Raw genomic sequence first — 21,314 nt, forward strand, 5'->3', positions numbered from 1 at the left:
ATCCCAGCACTTTGGGAGGCTGAGGCAGGTGGATCTTGAGGTCAGGAGTTTAAGACCAGCCTGGCCAACATCTCTACTAAAACTACAAAAATTAGCCAGGCGCAGTGGCAGGTGCCTGTAATCCCAGCTACTCAGGAGGCTGAGGCAGGAGAATCACTTGAACCCGGGCAGCAGAGGTTGCAGTGAGCCGAGATTGTGCCATTGCACTCCAGCCTGGGTAACAAAGTGAGACTCTGTCTCTAAACAAACAAACAAACAAACAAATAAATAAATAAATAAATTTGAATAGTACAAAAGTTTATGCAGAAATTGAATTAGTAATTTTTAAGACTACCACAGCTTGATGTGGTAGCTCATGCCTATAATCCCAGCACTTTGGGAGGCCAAGGCAGGAGCATTGCTTGAGCCCAGGAGTTCAAGACCAGCCTGGGCAACCTAGTGAGACCTCACCTCTACAAAAGAAAAAAAAAAAAAAAAAACGTCTGGGTGTGGTGGCTCACGCCTGTAATCCCAGCACTTTGGGAGGCCAAGGCAGGCAGATCACCTGAGGTCCGGAGTTCAAGACCAACCTGACCAACATGGAGAAACCCCGTCTCTACTAAAAATACAAAATTAGCTGGGCGTGGTGGCACATGCCTGTAATCCCAGCTACTTGGGAGGCTGAGGCAGGAGAATCACTTGAACCCAGGAGGTGGCGGTTGCTGTGAGCTGAGATTGCGGCACTCCAGCCTGGGCAACAAGAGCGAAACTCCATCTCAAAAAAAAAAAAAGAAAAAAAATAGGTGTATAGTGGTGCCCTCCTATAGTCCCAGCTACCTGGGAGGCTGAGGTGGGAGGATCACTTAAGCCCAGGTGGTCAAGGCTGCAGTGAGCCCTGATCGTGCCACTGCACTCCAGTCTCAGCAACAGAGCAAGACCCTGTCTCAATTTTTTTTTAAGTTAAAAAGAAAAGAAACGCCCAGGTCCAGATGGCTTTGCTGATAAATTCCATCGAACATTTAACAAAAATTGGTAACAGATCACAAACTCTTCCAAAAGACAGAATATACAAAAATCAATTGTACCTCTATACACATTAGCAATGAACAATCTAAAAATGAAATTAAGAAAACAATTTCATTTACAAAAACACCAAAAAGAATAAAATACTTAAGAATCGATTTAACAATAGAAGTATAAAGCATATACTCTGAAAACTACAAAACACTGTGGAAAGAAATTAAAGACCTAAATAAATGGAAAGATGTTTCATGTTGATGAATGAACACAACTCCTATCAAAATCCCAGTTGCCCTCTTTGCAGAAATGGACAAGCTGATCTTAAATTCATATGGAAATTCATGAAACCCAGACTAGCCAAAAACAATCTTGAAAAAAAAGCAAAGTTGGAGGACTCACACTTCCTGATTTCAAAACATACTACAAAGCTACAGCTGAATCAAGACAATGTAGTCTACAGGATAGACATGTAGATCAGTGGAACAGAACTGAGAACCCAGAAATAAATCCTCACATTTACAGTCAACTGATTTACAACAAGGATGCCAAGACAATTTATTGAAGAAAGAATTGTCTTTTCAACAAATGGTGCTGGAACAACTGGCTATCCACATGCAAACAATGCAGTTTGAATGCCTTTCTCATATCACACCCTCAAATTAACTCATATTGGATCATAGGCCTAAATCTCAGGGCTCAAACTATAAAACTCTTAGAAGAAAATATAGGAGTAAATCTTTGTGAACTTGGGTTAGGTTAGATATAACACCAAAAGCAGAAGCAACCAAAGAAAAAGTAGATAAATTGGACTTCAAAATTTAAAACTTTTGTACTTCAAAGGACACTATCAAAAAAGTGAAAAGTCCAACAGCAAAGACATGGAATCAACCTAGGTGCCCACCAACAGTGGATTAGATTTTTTTAAATGTGGCATATACAAACCATGAAGTATTATGCAGCCATAAAAAAAGAATGAAATCATGTCCGTTGCAGCAACGTGGGTGCAGCTGGAGGCCAGTATCCTAAGTGAGTTAACACAGAAACAGAAAACCAAATACCACATGTTCTCGTAAGTGGGAGCTAAATACTGAGTCCACATGGACAGAAAGATGGGAATAAAAGACACTGGGGACTATAAGAAGCGGGAGAGAGGGGAGAAAAAGTTGAAAACATACCTATTGGGTACTATGCTCACTACCTGGGTGATGGGTTCAATCGTGCCTCAAACCTCAGAATCACACAATATACCCTTAGAACAAACCTGCACATGTCCTTACTGAATCTAAAATAAAAGTTTCAGAAAAGTGAAAAATCAACCTAGAGAGTGGGAAGAACATATCTGAATATCATACATCTGATAAGGGACTTACATCTAGAATATATGAAGAACTCAGTAACAAAAAGACAACGTAATTTTTTTAATGGGCAAAGGATCTGACTAGACATTTTTTCAATAAAGATATATAAATGGCTAATAAGCACATGAAAAGATGCTCAACATCACTAATCATTAGGGAAATGCAAATCAAAACTACAATGAGTTACCACTTCATACCCATTTAGGATAACTACTATCAAAGTAACAGAAAATGGCGGGATGAAGTGGCTCACGCCTGTAATCCTAGTACTGTAAGAGGCTGAGGTGGGAGGATGGCTTGAGCCTAGGAGTTTGAGACCAGCCTGGGTGACACAGCGAAAAGGAATTTTGGTAGAGATGTGTCTCTACCAAAAATAATTTTTAAAATTGGCCACATGTCGCAGTGTGCACCTGTGGTCCCAGCTCCTTGGGAGGCTGAGGTGGGAGAATCACTTGAGCCCAGGAGGTTGAGGCTGCAGTGAACCACAATCGCACCACTGCACTCCAGCCTGGGTGACAGAGCAACACCCTGTCTCAAAAAAACAAAACAAAGCAGAAAATAACAAGCATTGGCCGAGCGCGGTGGCTCACACCTGTAATTCCAGCACTTTGGGAGGCCAAGGCAGGCGGATCACAAGGTCGGGAGATAAAGACCATCCTGGCTAACACTCCGTCTCCACCAAAAATACAAAAAAAAATTAGCCAGGCCTGGTGGCAGGCGCCTGTAGTCCCAGCTACTCGGGAGGCTGAGGCAGGAGAATGGTGTGAACCCAGGAGGCAGAGCTTGCAGTGAGCCGAGATCGCACCACTGTACTCCAGCCTGGGCGACAGAGCAAGACTCCATCTCAAAAAAAAAAAAAAAAAAGAAGAAGAAAATAACAAGCGTTGACAAGGATGTGAAGAAATTAGAACCCTTGTGCACTGCGGGAATGTAAACTGGTTCAGCCACTATAGAAAACAGTATGGCAGTTCCTCAAAACAATTCAATAGAATTACCATATGCTCCAGCAATTCCACTTCTGAGTACACACCCAAAATATTGAAAGCACGGTCTTGAAGAGATTCCAAACAACAACTCAAACAGATAAATGGATAAGCAAAATATGGCATATATGTACAATGAAATATTATTCTGCCTTAAAAAGGAAGAAAATTCTCACATGCTACAACGTGGATGAACTTTGAGGACATTCTGCTAAGTGAAATAAGCCAATTGAAAAAGACAAATACCACCAGGCATGGTGGCTCACGCCTGTAATCTCAGCACTTTGGGAGACCGAGGCAGGCAGATCACAAGGTCGGGAGTTCGAGACCAGCCTGGCCAAAACATGGTGAAACCCTGTCTCTGCTAAAAATACAAAAAATTAGCTGGATGTGGTGGTGCGCACCTGTAACCCCAGCTACTTGGGAGGCTGAGGCAGGAGAATTGCTTGAACCCAGGAGGCGGAGGTTGCAGTGAGCCAAGCTGGCGCCACTGCACTCCAGCCTGAGCTACAAAAGTGAAACTCTGTCTCAAGAAAAAAGAAAAGAAAAGAAAAAGACAAATACCGTATGATTCCACTTATGTAAGTACTTAGAGTAGTCAAAGTCATGGAGACAGAATGGTGGCTGCCAGGGGCTGGAAGAGGGGGTAATGAGTTGTTGTTTGATGAGTATGGAGTTTCAGTTTTACAAAATGAAGAGTTCTGCTGGGTGCGGTGGTTCATGACTGTAATGCCAGCACTTTGAGAGACCAAGGTGGGCAGATCACTTGAGGCCAGGAGTTCGAGACCAGTCTGGCCAACATGGCAAAATCCCGTCTCTACTAAAAATACAAAAACTAGCCAGGTTTGGTGGCAGGGGGCCTGTAATCCCAGCTACTCAGGAGGCTGAGGCACAAGAATCGCTTGAACCCAGGAGGCAGAGGCTGCAGTGAGCTGAGATTGTGCCACTGCCCTCTAGCCTGGGGGACACAGTGATACTCTGTCTCAAACAAAACAAAACAAAAAACAAGATGAAAAGAGTTCTGGAGACTGGTTGCACAACAATGTGAATGTATTTAACACTACTGAACTGTACATGTAAAAATGGTTAAGATGGTAAATTTTATGTTACACACACAAAAAACAAGTAGAACTGGCAGCAGATTCTCAACAGAGACCCTTCTGGCATGTTGGGTGAGTCAGTTCTTGTTCATATAGAGCTATCCCTGTACATTGCAAAAATGTTTAGGATCCCTGTTTCCCTCTCAATAAACACAGTAATGCCCACTGGCTAGTGTCACAACACAAAGCAAAATAAAACAGTTCCACACACTTCCAAATGCCCACTTGATGACTAGGAGAGTGGGGGTGGATGGCAGCACCAGCCCCAAGCAAGTACCTATGGATGAGGAAGGCTATAGGTGGGGTGGAAACAGTCCAGGCAAAGGGGGGAAGCTGCTCCAGCCCCATATCTTCAATTCCAGAAATATCCCATGGCCTCTGCACACACACAGAATCTTCTTGTCTACCCAAAGGGGTACCACCTAGTTTATTTCCTTTCTCCCTTCCAGTCTCAGCTCAACCATCCCTTCTGAGGGAAGCCTTCCCTGACTCCTTCACCTCCTGATCAGGTCAATTCTCCGGTATTCTATGCTCAAAGAGCACAATGTATCTCACCTTCATAGCACATATATACATATTTTTTTACATATATTTATGAATATCAGTCTTCCTTACTGGAATAAAAGTTCCGTGAAAAACAAAATGGGTGAAGGATCTGAATAGACAGTTTTCCAAAGAAGATATACAAATGGCCAATAAGTACATGACAAGATGCTTAATATCATTAGTCATCAGGGAAAATCAAATCAAAACACAATGAGATCCCACTTCACACCCACTAAATGGTATAATAAAAAAAGATATGACAAGTGCTGGTGAGTATGTAGAGCAACTGGAACCCTCATACACTGCTGGTGGGATTGCAAACTGGTGCAGCCACTTTGGAAAACAGTCTGGCAGTTTCTCAAAAGGTTAGATACAGAGTTACCATATGACCCAGCAGTTTCACTCCTAGGTATATAACCAAGATAAATGAAAACATATTTTCACACAAAAATCTGTACACAAATGTTCATAACAGCATTATTCATAAGAGTCCCAAAGTGGAAACAACCCAAATGTCCATCAACTGATGAATGGATAAATAAATGTGGTATGTCCATTTAATGGAACATGATTTGGCCATAAAAGAAGGGAAGTGCCGATACACGCTACAGCTTGGATGAACCTTGAAGACATTATGCTATGTAAAAAAAGCTCATCACAAAAGGCACGTATAATATGATTCCAGAATTCAGAACTGGCAAATATAGAGACACTAACTAGGTTACTGGTTGCCTAGAACCGGGAGTTCTGGGAGAATTAGAGACCGATGGCTAAAGGGTATGAGGTTTCTTTTGGGGGAGATAAATGTTCTAATACTGATTGTGATGATGTTTGCACAACTCTGCAAATATGCTAAACCACTAAACAGTACCCTTTAAGTGGGTGAATTACATGTTAGGTGAATTATATGTTATGTGAATTATATATCAATAAAACTATTACCAAAAAAGTTTCTATAATAAAAAGAGAAACATCACTACTCTAATTGCGGCCCTTACTGCTACTCAGAGGTAACATCCACATATCAATAAATATATACTGTTCTAAATAACAAAAATGGGCTCATAATGTCCATTCTTTTTTTTTTTTTTTTTTTTTTTTTTTTGAGACGGAGTCTCGCTCTGTCACCCAGGCTGGAGTGCAGTGGCGTGATCTCAGCTCACTGCAAGATCCACCTCCCAGGTTCACACCATTCTCCTGCCTCAGCCTCCCGAGTAGCTGGGACTACAGGCGCCTGCCACCACGCCTGGCTAATTTTTTGTATTTTTAGTAGAGACGGGGTTTCACCATGTTAGCCAGGGTGGTCTTGATCTCCTGACCTTGTGATCCACCTGCCTCAGCCTCCCAAAGTGCTGGGATTATAGACGTGAGCCACCGCACCTGGCTCATAATGTCCATTCTATACTGCAATTTGCAATATATATTTACTATATACAGTGGAGATACTTTCATGTTAGTATATATAGTCTCATCTATTCTTTTAAATGGCTACCCAGTACTCTAATAATAGTAATAAATAATAATAACAACAATACCACTAGCTTGTATTTATACAGTGCATCTATGTGCCAGGCAATATTCTAAGTGCTTTACATATACTGATTCATTCAATCCTTACAATAACCCTATGTGGCAAGTTCTATATTCTGTCCATTTTACAGGGGATGGAACTAAGACACATAAATATACCATAATTTATTTTGTCTACTAATGGACATTTAAATGTTTTTTTTAAACATTTGTGGCCAGGCATGGTGGTTCACGCCTGTAATCCCAGCACTTTGGGAGGCCGAGGCAGGTGGATCGTTTGAGGTCAGGAGTTCAAGACCAGCATGGCATTGAACCCCGTCTCTACTAAAAATACAAAAATTAGCCACACATATTGATGCACGCCTATAATCCCAGCTACTCGAGAGGCTGAGGCATGAGAATCACTCGAACCCAGGAGGTAAAAGTTGCAGTGAGCCGAGATTGTGCCATTGTACTCCAGCCAGGGTGACACAGTGAGACTCTGTCTCAAAAAAGAAAAAAAAAAAAAATGGCTGGGTACAGTGGCTCACACCTGTAATCTCAACACTTTGGGAGGCTGAGGCAGGCGGATCACCTGAGGTCAGGAGTTTGAGACCAGCCTGACCAACATGGAGAAACCCGTCTCTACTAAAAATACAAAATTAGCCAGGCCTGGTGGCACATGCCTGTAATCCCAGCTACTTGGGAGGCTGAGGCAGGAGAATCGCTTGAACCTGGGAGGTGGAGGTTGCGGTGTGCTGAGATTGCACCATTGCACTCCTGCCTGGGCAACAGGAGTGAAACTCCATCTCAAAAAAAAAAAAAAAAATTTACATTTATATTTATTTATTTATTATTTTTGAAATCACACCACTGCACTCCAGCCTGGGTGACTGAGTGAGACTCTGTCTCAAAAACTATTAAAAAATAAAAATAAATAAAATTGTACAGATGGTGCCAAAATGCCCTCCAAGGTGGCTGTAGCAGTTACATACCCCTCAAAGTGGAGGAGTGTGCTAATGTCCCCTCATCCCCACTACTCACAGCCTTCACCAGTGCCTCTCCCCTCCTCAGCCTCTCCCTGCACAGACCCTTGCAGCCTACAGGAACCTTCCACACTACAGTGCAGGCCCCCAGCACCCTCCCTGTGGTGCTGCCTGGGACTCGCTCTCACTCAGTCCTGCCTCTCAGAATCCAACCCGGCATAGGTGTCTGGGCAGAGCCCCAGAAAGCAATGTAGTGTCCTCACCCTCAGGTTCCCCACAGTCACTTCAGCCCACAGGGGAGATGGGCATGGAGATAAGAGGGATGAAGGGTGCCTTGAGCAGGGAGAGCCCCTATAACCCTCCAAGAAGGTTGGAGGCTCCATCACCCCAGCAAGCCTCACTTACTCACCTCAGCCTCAGCCATACCAATCTGCCTCTCCAGATCCTCGGGGACCATTTTCCCTCTGAAAAAGAAAATGCAGAGGGTACAGCAGGGACAGGTTCTCTGTTGAAGGCAGGGTAAGGTGGGGTTAGCAATGCAGAGATGACAGTGCTAGTTTTTCCCTCAGGGGTTGAAACAGATCTCAGGGCAGAGGTGGGGGACGCTGGCAGGCTCTGGTAGACCGGAACAGCAATTCTACTGAACAGCGAGGGGAGAGAGGTCCACCAGCGGTAAAGGGCCTGATGCCAGAGCATTCTGGCAGCAGGAAGGTACTCTGTGCCAAGCTGGGTCACAGCCATGTGGGCAGAAGGACCTTCACCTCTCATCAGCCTTGACTACTCGGACACTGTCGGTGCCAAGTCCCAGAAACGCAGCTCCCTTCTGGATGGAGTAGTGACACTGCGGGGGAAGGCAGAGGGCAGGTTAGCACAACTTGATGGGGGAGGGGAGAGAAGGTAAAAGTCAAGTGTGAGCTCCAACAGATGGGATCCTGTAGACAAGGACTTCTCAAATGTTAGCGTGCATACGAATCGCCTGGATATCTGGTTAAAATGCAAGTTCAGGTCCACTAGGTCTGAGGTCTGGGGTGAGGCCTGAGATTCTGCATTTCTTTTTTTTTTTTTAGACAGAGTTTCCCTCTGTTGCCCAGGCTGGAGTGCAGTCGTGCCATCTCAGCTCACTGCAACCTCCACCTCCCAGGCTCAAGAAATTCTCATGCCTCAGCCTCCTAAGCAGCTGGGAATCCAGGTGCCCACCACTATGCCTAGCTAATTTTTTGTATTTTAGTAGAGAAGGGGTTTCACCATGTTTCCCAGGGTGGTATCAAACTCCTGAGCTCAGGCAATCCGCCCACCTCAGCCTCTCAAGTGCTGGGATTATAGGCGTGAGTCACCGCACCCAGTCACATTCTGCATTTCTAACAAGCCCCAGGTCATACCAATGCTGCTGGTCCACAGACCACACTCTTGAGTAGGAAGACTATGGACTGTGTCCACTGTACTCACGGCCCCTCCTCTGCCCCCAAACAGAAGGCAATGTGAACAGGAGCAGTTACTGGCCTCCTTGACTGGAACGAAGCACATCCGCCTGGGGGCAGGCTGGCCTTGGAGGATGTGGGGAGGGCAGGGAGAAGACCTGGAAGGTCTCTACTTAGCTGGCTGGAGATTAGAATCAGGAGCCCAGGGTTGGGCCTGTGCCTCTTCCCCACCTCCTTCGATGTGAATAGTGCCAGGGGCGGCAGTGTGCGGAGGCCCCTCTGCTTGCAATCCGGGTAGCGCTGATAGCGGGCCAGATTTACAGCATACATGTTGGAGATGGAGCCACCTGTCACAGGGAGGGGGCGGTGGCAAGAGGAAGGAGCACTGGGTCAAGACTGGAGCTTGCCTCCCCTTCCCTTTCCACCAGAAGAGCTCATCAAAGCAGCAGGTATGACTGGCTCCGAGGCCACAATTCCTAGCATCATGCCATCTCAGAATGGATCCAGGATCAGATCCTCTTGACCACACCCCTCCAGATCCGGGGCTGCCCCCAAGAGACAGCACCCATCCAGAGACAGCAGGAACTAGACCAGTGATCCCAGGGAATGGTGACAAACATGAACATGAAGGGACGAGACAGCCTCCTCCCTGGTCTGGCCTGGGTCCAGCTGGAGAGGAATCAAAGAGGAATCATCCCTCCCTGCCAGATGCTTAGAGCAAGAGAACGGTGCAGAAGGAGGAACCCATAAAAAGGGCAAAGAAAGGTCCCCCTCATTCTCACAAACCAGGGCAGAAGATTCCATCCCCAGAGCTCCAGCCCACCAGGGCCCGCAGTTTCCTCAGCACCTCCTCTTCCATGAGCACAAACACGGGGGCGATTTCATATGTGTACCTGCCAGGAGAGAGAGCGACGAGAAAGGAAAGATGGGGAGGGACTGCCCAGACAGGCCCTTAAACTGCACAGGAGTCAGAAAAAGGAGGCAATGAACAGTGAGCGAAGGAAGAGTCCAAGGAGAAGAACAAGTTGGTGACAGAACCAGGGAAGCAAGAAAGAGAAAACAGAGGTCAGGAGGCCTGAGAAAGTTTGGAGAAAGGGAGTCTAAAGGATACAAGGAAAAACTCTCTGCCGATAGGGATTCCTAGAAGCAGTAGAGAGAGAGCAGAACCATTCTCCTCCCCTACCCCTCAGGCACCTCTCCAGCAAACCTAAATCCTTTGTGGGATGGTAGAGGGGCCGTGGGATGCTCACTGGCTGGTGTTGAGGCTCTCAGTGATAATGCGCCCGGCCAGAGCATGGGGATCCAACCCTGAGAAGAGCTGGTTGAAGAACCGAGGGTGACCTGGAGAAGGAGAGTACGCCAGGGAGCTCAGAGTAGAGTTCAGGGCAAACTCTCAAGTCCCCTTCCCAAAGAAGCCAGGGCCCACCAGTCTTGACACTGTAGCGAATCACAGCCCGACACCGCTCCAGGATCTGCTCCTGCGACTCGCCCTGGCTCCGCAGCTCCAAATCCAGCAGCTGCTTCAGCTCCTCAGGCTCCTTCCACTCACAGACCTAGGAAGAGAGCCAGGGCTGCTGGGGGCCTGGGACGCCTGTGGACTGACTGTCAAAACACACCTCCACAGACACGAGACACGGCCAATCTGCACTAAAAACAACTTTGGGATATTTCCAAAGTAAAACTCTGAAAATGAGCAAGAGTAGTGAACACAGTAAGACTCAGAATGTAAATCCCTGAGGTACCCGGGGGGACAGGGATGAATTCTGGGGAGAAACCTTATCAAAAGGAGGAAAGTTCTGAGCCAGATTTGGAAAGAAAAAGAGAAGGCTTGGGCCAGGCGTGGTGGCTTATGCCTGTAACCTCAGCACTTTGGGAGGCCTAGGCAGGCAGATTACCTGAGGTCAGGAGTTCAAGACCAGCCTGGCTAACATGGTGAAACCCCATCTCTACTAAAAATACAAAAATTAGCCGGGCGTGGTGGCACATGCCTGTAATCCCAGCTACTCGGGAGGCTGAGGCAGGAGAACTGCTTGAGCCCAGGAGACGGAGGTTGCAGTGACCCGAGACCGTGCCACTGCACTCCAGCCTGGCCGACAGAGTGAGATTCTGTCAAAAAAAAAAAAAAAAAAAAGACAGGAAGGAAGGAAGGAAAGAAGGAAGGAAGGAAGGAAGGAAGGAAGGAAGGAAGGAAGGAAGGAAGGAAGGAAGGAAGGAAGGAAGGAAGGAAAGGAGGCTGGCTTGATGGGAAGGAGGAGGGGGAAAGGACTCACCTTCTGGGAGGCACTGGTTCCTTTCTGAATGGCCTCATCCACAACAACCCCAAACACGGCCCGGAGCAAGGCTTCCACAGCCACTGGGTCCCCAGCAAGGGAGGGGAGTGCTTCTGAGTCAGCCATCAGGATCTGTGGCAGAGCAGAGTCATTCCCTACTCAGCCTGTGAACCCTACCTGGACCTACCCAGCAGGAGCCTCATCTTCCAAACGGGCCTGAGGCCCAAGTCCTGCAGCTCAGTCTCAGCCTCCAGTGCACAGACAAGGGCAAGTGAGAGTGCCCAGGGAGGAAGCCAGTGGGAACAGGAGGGAAAGAAAAGGCAGACAGTGCTGAGCAGGTGGACTCTAGTGGCCATTTCCACCTAAGGCAGAGACAAGCTTACCTCTCTGCTCAGGAGAGCCAGAGGCAGGGTGCAAAGGTAGCTCCTCAGAACAGTGGGACCAAGACGGCAGAGGGAGTGGGGTGAAAACAGCAGTCACATGGCCATAATCCTCATGACCTTTGCCCCAAAGAGAACTTTGACAGATTTGGGATAGGGACAGCAGGGTGAGGTGAAGCTCCCTGAATAATCATTAGCTGACAGAAGGAGATGGGAAATCAGATGAAAGGCAAAACCCATGCTGCATTAACCCCACGGTGGCGAGAACCAGAGGGCCAGCGCAAAAGAGGGGACCCGCACTGTGCATCCCAGGGCCCAGCATGGGGGTGTCTTGAGGGCAGACAAGGGCCTGAGAAACTGCCACAGGTGACCCTGGAGACTGAGGCGGAGGGCGCCTGAGAGGCAGGGACGTAAAATCCCCCCACCTTTTTATTTTTTGAGATGGAGTTTCACTCTGTTACCCAGGCTGGAGTGCAGTGGCACAGTCCTGGCTCACTGCAACCTCTGCCTCCTAGGTTCAAGAGATTCTCCTGCCTCAGCCTCCCAAGTACCTGGGACTACAGGCGTGCACTACCACACCCGACTAATTTTAGTACTTTTAGTAGAGACAGGGGTTAGCCATGTTGGTCAGGCTGGTCTCGAACTCCTGACCTCAGGTGATCCACCCGCCTCAGCCTCCCAAAGTGCTGGGATTACAGGCGTGAGCCACCATGCAGGCCGACATAAAATCCTTTAAGCAGGCCTCAGAGGCCAACCTCTTTTGCATCCCAACCCCCAGAGTCTTTTCAGAACTGCCCTGCTTTCTAAAGCCCTCTCCTAGAGCAGGAAGGAAAGGGGTTATATTGAGGAAGCATTTGCTAAACAAGTGCGATCCTGTGCCTTCCGGGCGGGGAGTCCTGTTTGTAGTGAACACCAACTGTGTTCGCCATATGGTGCTGAGGACTGAGAACGCCTCCTCACCCCACTGGGAGGACACAGACACATGTGCAACAGTTACAGACCAGGCCATGGCTGGATGCCGACCCTAGGTCTCCTCGGAATTCAGGAAAGAAGGAGAGGGATGGAGGCTGAAGGCTGAGAAAGACCTGCAGTGGGAATGCAGATGGATCCTAAGAGAGGGCAGGAGAAATGGGGTGGGTGACTGGAAGGAAGAGAAGCATTCCGGGGTAAGAGGAGGAAAGCCATGAGCTTACAGCGGAAATGAATAGGACTTGTCCTGAGGTCAGTGGCAACACAGGGCTGGCGGGAGCACGGGAGTGAAGGCAGGGTGGGCAGAGTTTTGTGAGCACATGAGGAGTCATGAGTGCCAGGCAGGCCAAGGAATCGACATTTTATCCTACAGAAAATGGGAAGTCACTTAAAGATTGTGTGACAAGGAATAATGTAGTACAATGGATGCTCTCAGAAGACCAATTTATAGCAGTAGGATGCAGAAGAATTAACAGGCTCTTGCAGTAAATAAGGCAAGAGGCGATCCACACTTGAATAAGAGTGATGATGGTAGGAAATGACAGAGAGAACAATCTGCAGGCGTGCTCATTCTCTGGATTATGCTGAATTCAACACTTAGGGGAGCTACGTTGTAGGAGAAGGAAGACTCAAAGATGATCCTGGGATTTCAAGCCTGGGAGACTGGAAAAATAATGGCACCCCTCAAAGAAACAGGGATGCAGAAAGGGGAAACTGGATAGAAATAAAGTGGTATTGCTTGGAAATACTCATCTGAGTGGAGGTCTTCTGGGACTACAGATGGCAAACTGTTTTCCATACATCCTATGGGAGGGGGTCAGGCCCACAGCTCTGATGAGATGCTAGAATGGAAAGCAGGTTTGAGAGTCAGGGTATAGCTGAAGCCTTGTGATGGGCTCCATTCCCTAAAGGAGAGAGAATTCAGAGAGATGGATGGGAGGAGAGAGCAAACACCAAGGCCTGGGGGACCCTCCAAATGACAGGGCAAGAAGATCAAGAAAATCTGGAAAGGGAGCAACCATCCTCAAAATGGGATGGTCTAATATAATCCACTGCCAACAGTCACTAGACCTCACACATGATGTGTGGTGCACACATCATGCATCACGTAACAACGTTTCAGTCAACGAGGCTGCAGTGAGCTGAGATCGTACCACTGCGCTCCAGCCTGGGTGACAGAGTGAGACTCTGTCTCAAAAATAAATAAATATTAAAAAATAAAGTGGACAATTACGTGGTTTTTCATATATTCACAAAGTTGTTGCAACCATCATCACTGTCTAATGCCAGAACATTTTCAGCACCCAAAAAAAACCCTCAGTAGCAGTCATTTCCCATTCTTCCCTTCCCCGACCCCTGGCAACTACTAATCTACTTTGTTTCTATAGATTTGTCTAGTCTGGCCATTTCATATAAAAGGGGTCATATAATATGTGGTCTTTTGTGACTGGCATCTTGTGCTTAGCATAATGCCTTTAAGGTTCATCCAAGTTGCAGCACGTACCAGTATTTCTTTGTATGGCCAAATAATATCTCATTATATGGATACACCACATTTTATCTATTCATTTATCAGTTGATAGACATTTGAGTTGTTTCCACTTTTTGGCTATTATGAATAATGCTGCTGTGAACATCTGTGTACAAGTTTTTGTGTGAACATATGTTTTCAATTCTGTTGAGTGTATACCTAGTAGTGCTGGAATTGCTGTGTCACAGGGTAACTCTATATATAACCCTTTGAGGAACTGCCAAACTGTTTTCCAAGGTGACTGGACCATTTTACACTCCCATCAGCAGTGTATAAGGGTTCCAGTTTCTCCACAACCTTGCCAACACTTATTATTGTCTTTGTTATCACAGACATCTGCGTTTTTAATTTTTATAGGGATTGCCTACATCCATAAAGGTTGTACCAATGTATGAAAGTCCCTGCATCCTCAGCCTTAGCAACAGAGTATGCTATCAAACTTTTGAAACTGGGGACTAAAAAATGGTATCTCAGGGTTTTAATTTAGTTGAATGCCTGCATTAGTCAGTTTTGCCATTATCAACAAATGCCTTCAGAATCCCACAGAGGTTTATTTCTCTTTCATGGTTTACATTGGTAGTGGTGTTGGCTACAGTTCTGATTCATGTGCCTTTATTACAAGACCCAGTCTGAAGTAACTGCCCTCATTTGGGACACATTGTTTTAACGGCAGGGCAAAAGAACAAAAGGCAGAGAAAACCACACACTCACTCTTAAAGCTGCTGCTCAGACCTGGCATATGGCATATCTGCTTATACTCACTTGACCAAGACCACACAGCCAAGTACTAGGGAAGTGGGGTGAGGACGTATATTGCTCCCACAGAGGGCACTGCAAAGGGCATGGCAATGGGGGAAAACATAAACTTCTCTTACAAGATCATTGGGCACGAGCCCATAGTAGGATTTTTCGTTGTTGTTGAGACAGAATCTCACTCTGTCACCTAGGCTGGAGTGCAATGGCACGATCTTGGCTCATTGCAACCTCCAACTCCTGGGTTCAAGCAATTCTTCTGCCTCAGCCTCCTGAGTAGGTGGGATTACAGGCGCAAGCCACCACGCCCAGCTAAATTTTGTAGTTGTAGTAGAGATGGGGTTTCACCATGTTGGCCAGGCTGGTCTTGAACTCCTGAGCTCAAGTGATCTGCCCACCTCGGCCTCCCAAAGGGCTGGGATTACAGGTGTGAGTCACGGTGCCCAGTCCCATAGTAGGGTTTTGCATTGTCTCACCTCAGCCTGCACCGCCCTCCTCCCTCATTTCCAGATTTCTGAGTATGAACCACTGATACAAAAGCTTCCTCTCCTTCTCCCTCACGGATGCCCTCTTGATTATCCCTTCTCATTTTTTCAAATCTGCATCCTACCTCTTTCTCACAGCATTTTACATTGTTCAAACCTCACAACACACCCGCCTCCAGCTACCTCCTCTTCACAGCCAATCTTCTTCAAAGGGTTATCTCCAAGTAGCTTCCACCTTCAAGGTCACCAAGAATTTCCCTGCCTCCAAACCCAATGGACACACATCTCATCTTTATCCTGTTTGACACCTCTGGAGCCATCCAACATAGTTTGCCACTACATCTTGAAACATATTCTTTAACTGGCTTCCATATTACTACCCTAGTTTGTCCCCTCTCTCCGGCCATTCCTAGCTTCCCATGAATTTTCACCTTCCTCTGGCCCTCCTTTAAATGCTGGAGTTCCTCAGGGTTCTGTCCCAGGGCCTCTTTCCTCTGCATCTGTACCTACTCCTGGGCAAGCTCATCCATGCCCAGGGCTATCTGCTGGTGACCCCCTCCCTCTCAGACCTCTCCTGAGCTCCAAATCCCTGATGCCACCTGCCTGACCTGGAATTCCCACAGGCACTTCACACTCCAAAAATGAGCTCCTTATCAGCTCTCTGAAATCTGCTCTTCTTGGGTTCCCCAGCTCGGTGAATCGCACAATCTTCTACTGGTTGCTCAAACCAGGGATTTTAACTGATACTAAACTGATTTTCCCATATATATATACATATATATACATATATATATGTATATATATATATATATATTTTTTTTTTTTTTTTTAAGAGACAAGGTCTTTCTCACTCTGTCATCCAGGCTGAAGTGTGGTGACATGATGTTGGATCACTGCAGCCTCAAACTCCTGGCCTCAAGCAATTCTCCTCAGCCTCCCTCCTGGGATTATAGGCATGAGCCACCATGCCGGGTCTTTTTATTTAACCTTCTTATTTAATCTTCAAAGGTTGTTACATTTTCTCTCTCTTTTCCAACACAACACCGAAACCTATCAATCAACACAACACCAACACCTGGATAGCTTCACTTTTTTCCTCTGGGGCATGTTCTAATTTTTTTTCCTTGAAAATATAGTACTTTAGGCCGGGCGCGGTGGCTCAAGCCTGTAATCCCAGCACTTTGGGAGGCCGAGATGGGCGGGTCACGAGGTCAGGAGATCAAGACCATCCTGGCGAACACGGTGAAACCCCATCTCTACTAAAAAATACAAAAAAACTAGCCGGGCGAGGTGGCGGGCACCTGTAGTCCCAGCTACTCGGGAGGCTGAGGCAGGAGAATGGCGTAAACCCAGGAGGCGGAGCTTGCAGTGAGCTGAGATCCGGCCACTGCACTCCAGCCTGGGCAACAGAGCGAGACTCCGTCTCAAAAATAAATAAATAAATAAATAAATATAGTACTCTAGAGCTGGGTGCAGTGGCTTATGCCTGTAATCCCAAGACTTTCAAAGGCCAAAGCGGGCGGATCATGAGGGCAGGAGTTCGAGACCAGCCTGGCCAATATGGTGAAACCCCATCTCTACTAAAAATATAAAAAGTTAGCCAGGTGCAATGGCACGTGCCTGTTGTCCCAGTTACTCAGGAGGCTGAGGCAGGAGAATTGCTTGAACCTGGCAGGCAGAGGATGCAGTGAGCCAAGATCACGCCACTGCACTCCAACCTGGGGGACAGAGCGAGACTCCGTCTCAAAAAAAAAAAAAAAAGAAAAGAAAAGAAAAATACAAAAATTAGCTGGGCGTAGTGGTACTCACCTGTGGTTCTAGCTACTCCAGGGGCTGAGGCGGGAAGATCACTTCAGCCTCGAAAAACAGGAGGCAGAGGTTGCAGTGAGCTGAGATCTCACACCACTGCATTCAGCCTGGGTGACAGTCAGACCATGCCTCAAAACAAAACAAAACAAAACGAGCACTTTCCTTTAAAGGAAAAGTGGTAGCTTTACAGTGAGAAAACCTGGTGGACACCACTTTGCCCAAGTAATCATCACCAATAAGGCAACAGGCCGACATCATGGGCCTCCTGATATGAAACGCTCAACATCACTTATATAGTATTTCTGCCAAAAATGCAGGACCCAAATCTAATTGGGACACAAAATATATATCTAAATTGAGGGTCATTCTATAAAACATCTACTCTGTACTCTTCAAAAATTTCAATGTCATGAAAATTAAAGGGAATATGAGGAACTGCTCCAGACTGAAGGAGACTAGAGGTATTACGACCAAAAGGAAGATGTAATCTTAGACTGGCTACTGGATAAGGAAGAAAAATTCCTGCTATAAAGACCATTACTAGGGCCAGGTGCAGCGGCTCACACCTGTAATCCCAGCACTTTCAGAGGCTGACACAGGCGGATCACATGAGGTCAGGAGTTCGAGACCAGCATGGCCAACATGGTGAAACCCCATCTCTACTAAAAATAAAAAAATTAGCTGGGCATGGTGGCATGTGTCTGTAATCCCAGCTACTCGGGAGGCTGAGGCAGGAGAATCTCTTGAACCTGGGAAGTGGAGGCTGCAGTGAGTCGAGATCACAACACTGCACTCTAGCCCGGGCATCACAGCGAGATGCCACCTCAAGAAAAAAAAAAAAATTATTGGAACAACTGGTGGAATCTAACTATGGATGGTATTATAAATATTAGTATTCTACCAGTGTTAAATTTCTTGAATCTGATAACTGTATTGTGGTTATGTAAGAGAACATTCTTATTCTTAGAAAACATGCTAAAAGAGCATAATGTCTACAACTTTCAGACAGTTCAGAAAAAGACAATCCTATTTGTACATATGCATAGGCATTTATTTGTAATATGTTTATTGACATATGATTCACATACCATGAAGTTCACCCTTTTTTTTTTTTTTTTTTTTTGAGACGGAGTCTCGCTCTGTCACCCAGGCTGGAGTACAGTGGCCGGATCTCAGCTCACTGCAAGCTCTGTCTCCCAGGTTTATGCCATTCTCCTGCCTCAGCCTCCCAAGTAGCTGGGACTACAGGCGCCCGCCACCTCATCCGGCTAGTTTTTTTGTATTTTTAGTAGAGACGGGGTTTCACCGTGTTAGCCAGGATGGTCTCGATCTCCTGACCTCGTGATCCGCCCGTCTCGGCCTCCCAAAGTGCTGGGATTACAGGCTTGAGCCACCGCGCCCGGCCAGTTCACCCTTTAAAAGTAATTCAGTGGTTTTTAGTATAAAACTATGCACTGATCACAACTATTTGATTTCAGAACACTTTCATCACCCCAAAAAGAAACTCCATACCTATTAGCAGTCACTCTCCATGCATTTTTGAAAATACTGAAAAAGAAGGAAAAATACTTCAAAATATTCATTTGTGGCTATTTCTGGGTGTTGTTACTATGGATGATTTTTAAGTTTCTTATTTATACACATCTATATTTTTATAACTTTATACAATCATTTCACATTGCTTATGGAATTAAAATAAAGGTTATTTTTAAACAATACAAAAATTGGCTGGGCGCGGTGGCTCACGCCTGTAATTCCAGCACTTTGGGAGGCTGAGGTGGGTGGATCACCTGAGGTCAGGGGTTTGAGACCAGCCTGGCCAACATGGCAAAGCCCTATTTCTACTAAAAACACAAAAATTAGCTGGGAGTGGCAGCAGGTGCCTGTAATCCCAGCTACTCAGGAGGCTGAGGCGGGATCCACTTGAACCTGTGAGGTGGAGGTTGCAGTGAGCCAAGATGGCACCACTGCACTCCAGCCTCGGCGACAGAGTGGGACTCCATTTCAAAAATATATACATATGGAGGAATTAAGGGGGTACAAGAATTCTAAAATATACAAGTCATCAGGCTCAAGGAATGTCCCTTGCACATTATGTGATTTCCCAACTCCTCAATCCACTGTTATCAAAGGTCTAATGGAAGGCAAAGGGAGCCACACACTGCTCATCTCTATTACACAACCCCTCAACCCCCGCTGGCTCTCAGGGAAGGGAATGGGTTCAGTTTGTTCAGCAAACATTGACTGAGTGTCCTCTACTTCTGAGTGCCTGGCTGGCATTACCCTAGGTGCTGCATCTGCCCTGCGGGCTCCAGCTAACAGGCTGGCAAGAGAGACCTGCATGTAAAATAAAGGGAAATTGCCATAAGAGGGAGTTGAGAGGTCACCATGGAAAGGCAGGAAAGTTCAACTGGCCCAGGGCAGCCTTCAAGGAGAAAACACTAAGGCTCTCCTTAAGGCAATAGAGAGCTAGTGCAGGAAAAGACTCAGCAGTAATCATTACAATGCTATTTGAATAAGTGATGGAGTGGGCCTGAGGGAAGAGGGAGTTAGGTAAGGTCACATAGGAGGAGGTCTGCCTGGGGACAAAGGGATCTAGGCAGTTGTCTCCTGAAGCGCTCTCAGCCAGGTTTATGGTTAGAAAGTTAAAGTACTCTGTGCTATCTCCCAATCAACAAACCCCAATGGCTCCACGCCCACATTAAGAGAGGTACAAACTACAAACCCTCCTATGTATATAATCTTTTCTCTGCTTCTAGACTGTACTTTCCTGGGTGGAGAGAACTAAGTCTTCTCCTTCGTTAAGTAAACTAATAGAAAACAGGGACCCCTCAAATGTTAGTTTCCATCTTCTTGATTGTCCTCTCCCCTCCCCCAGGGACTTGCACAGAGGCATTACATAAACATTTGTTGAATCAATGATTTACAGGTACTGGAAAAAATGCTGCATTCTACTTACATTTGACTTGCATCAACCAAGAATCTGTAGTAACGATAACAGATTTGCAAAGGGGGCTTTTTCTTCTCATTTATTATCTCATTTGACCTTCACAGTAGTACTAGAAATTAGCTTAAAGAGGTATTTATTCATTCTTGTTTTCAAGATGAGGATTTTTGGCTGAAAGAAGGTCAACTAATTTGCCCAAAATTACAAAAGAGACATGGGAACAAGCCTAGATCGCTGACTTTCTGACTTTAGGCTACCTCTTCCACTGCATCACTGGTCCGTGTGGCATTTCTCACTATTTCTCACCTCTGACAAAAATTAACTGCAGCTAAGATAAAGACAGAAACTGAAAATATACAACCATAAGAATACCAGAAAGGGGTGGGGCGGGCGCAGTGGCTCATGCCTATAATCCCAGCACTTGGGAGGCTGAGGCGGGTGGATCACCTGACGTCACCTGAAGTCAGGAGTTCGAGACCAGTCTGACAAACATGGTGAAACCCTGTCTCTACTAAAAATACAAAAATTAGCCGGGTGTGGTGGCACATGCCTGTAATTCCAGCTACTTGGGAGGCTGAGGCAGGAGAATCACTTGAACCCAGGAGGCGGAGGTTGCAGTGAGCCAAGATCGCACCATTGCATTCCAGCCTGGGCAGCAAGAGTGAAATTCCATCTCAAAAAAAAAAAAAAAAGAATACCAGAAGGGGCTGGGCGCAGTGGCTCATGCCTGTAATCCCAGCACTTTGGGAGGCGGACGGGTCAGGAGATAAGACCATCCTGGCCAACATGATGAAACTCCAGTCTATACTAAAAATACAAAAATTAGCTGGGCGTGGTGGTGCGTGGCTGTAATCCCAGCTACTCGGGAGGCTAAGGCAGAAGAATCGCTTGAACCAAGGAGTCGGAGGTTGCAGTGAGCTGAGATCATGCCACTGCACTCTAGCCTGGCGATAGACAAGACTCTGTCTCAAGAAAAAAAAAGAGGCCGGGCGCGGTGGCTCACGCCTGTAATTCCAGCACTTTGGGAGGCCGAGGCGGGCGGATCATGAGGTCAGGAGATCGAGACCATCCTGGCTAACATGGTGAAACCCCGTCTCTACTAAAAATGCAAAAAATTAGCCGGGCGAAGCGGCGGGCGCCTGTAGTCCCAGCTACTCGGGAGGCTGAGGCAGGAGAATGGCGTGAACCCGGGAGGCGGAGCTTGCAGTGAGCCGAGATCGCGCCACTGCACTCCAGCCTGGGCGACTAAGCGAGACTCTGTCTCAAAAAAA

General features: G+C 46.6%; 1 protein-coding gene across 4 annotated transcripts in view; it reads right to left on the reverse strand.

Annotated features, from left to right (window-relative positions):
* CSAD (cysteine sulfinic acid decarboxylase) overlaps positions 1-21,314 on the reverse strand; it is a 33,454-nt gene that overhangs the window by 4,829 nt on the left and 7,311 nt on the right. The window contains exons 2-9 of one of the 4 annotated variants that reach the window (XM_025402875.1): positions 11,553-11,595; positions 11,170-11,301; positions 10,326-10,452; positions 10,150-10,240; positions 9,686-9,792; positions 9,131-9,246; positions 8,243-8,322; positions 7,891-7,945 (exon numbers count right to left, since the gene is read on the reverse strand). In XM_025402875.1, the coding sequence (XP_025258660.1) occupies positions 7,891-7,945; positions 8,243-8,322; positions 9,131-9,246; positions 9,686-9,792; positions 10,150-10,240; positions 10,326-10,452; positions 11,170-11,295 (702 nt within the window). In that variant the 5' untranslated portion in view covers positions 11,296-11,301; positions 11,553-11,595. Of the gene's footprint in view, positions 1-1,941; positions 2,055-7,890; positions 7,946-8,242; positions 8,323-9,130; positions 9,247-9,685; positions 9,793-10,149; positions 10,241-10,325; positions 10,453-11,169; positions 11,302-11,552; positions 11,596-21,314 lie in introns of those variants that run through there. The other 3 variants (XM_025402874.1, XM_025402876.1, XM_025402878.1) reach the window with 3 other exon arrangements.

Source organism: Theropithecus gelada, chromosome 11, assembly GCF_003255815.1.
Source record: "Theropithecus gelada isolate Dixy chromosome 11, Tgel_1.0, whole genome shotgun sequence".
Taxonomy (NCBI): domain Eukaryota; kingdom Metazoa; phylum Chordata; class Mammalia; order Primates; family Cercopithecidae; genus Theropithecus; species Theropithecus gelada.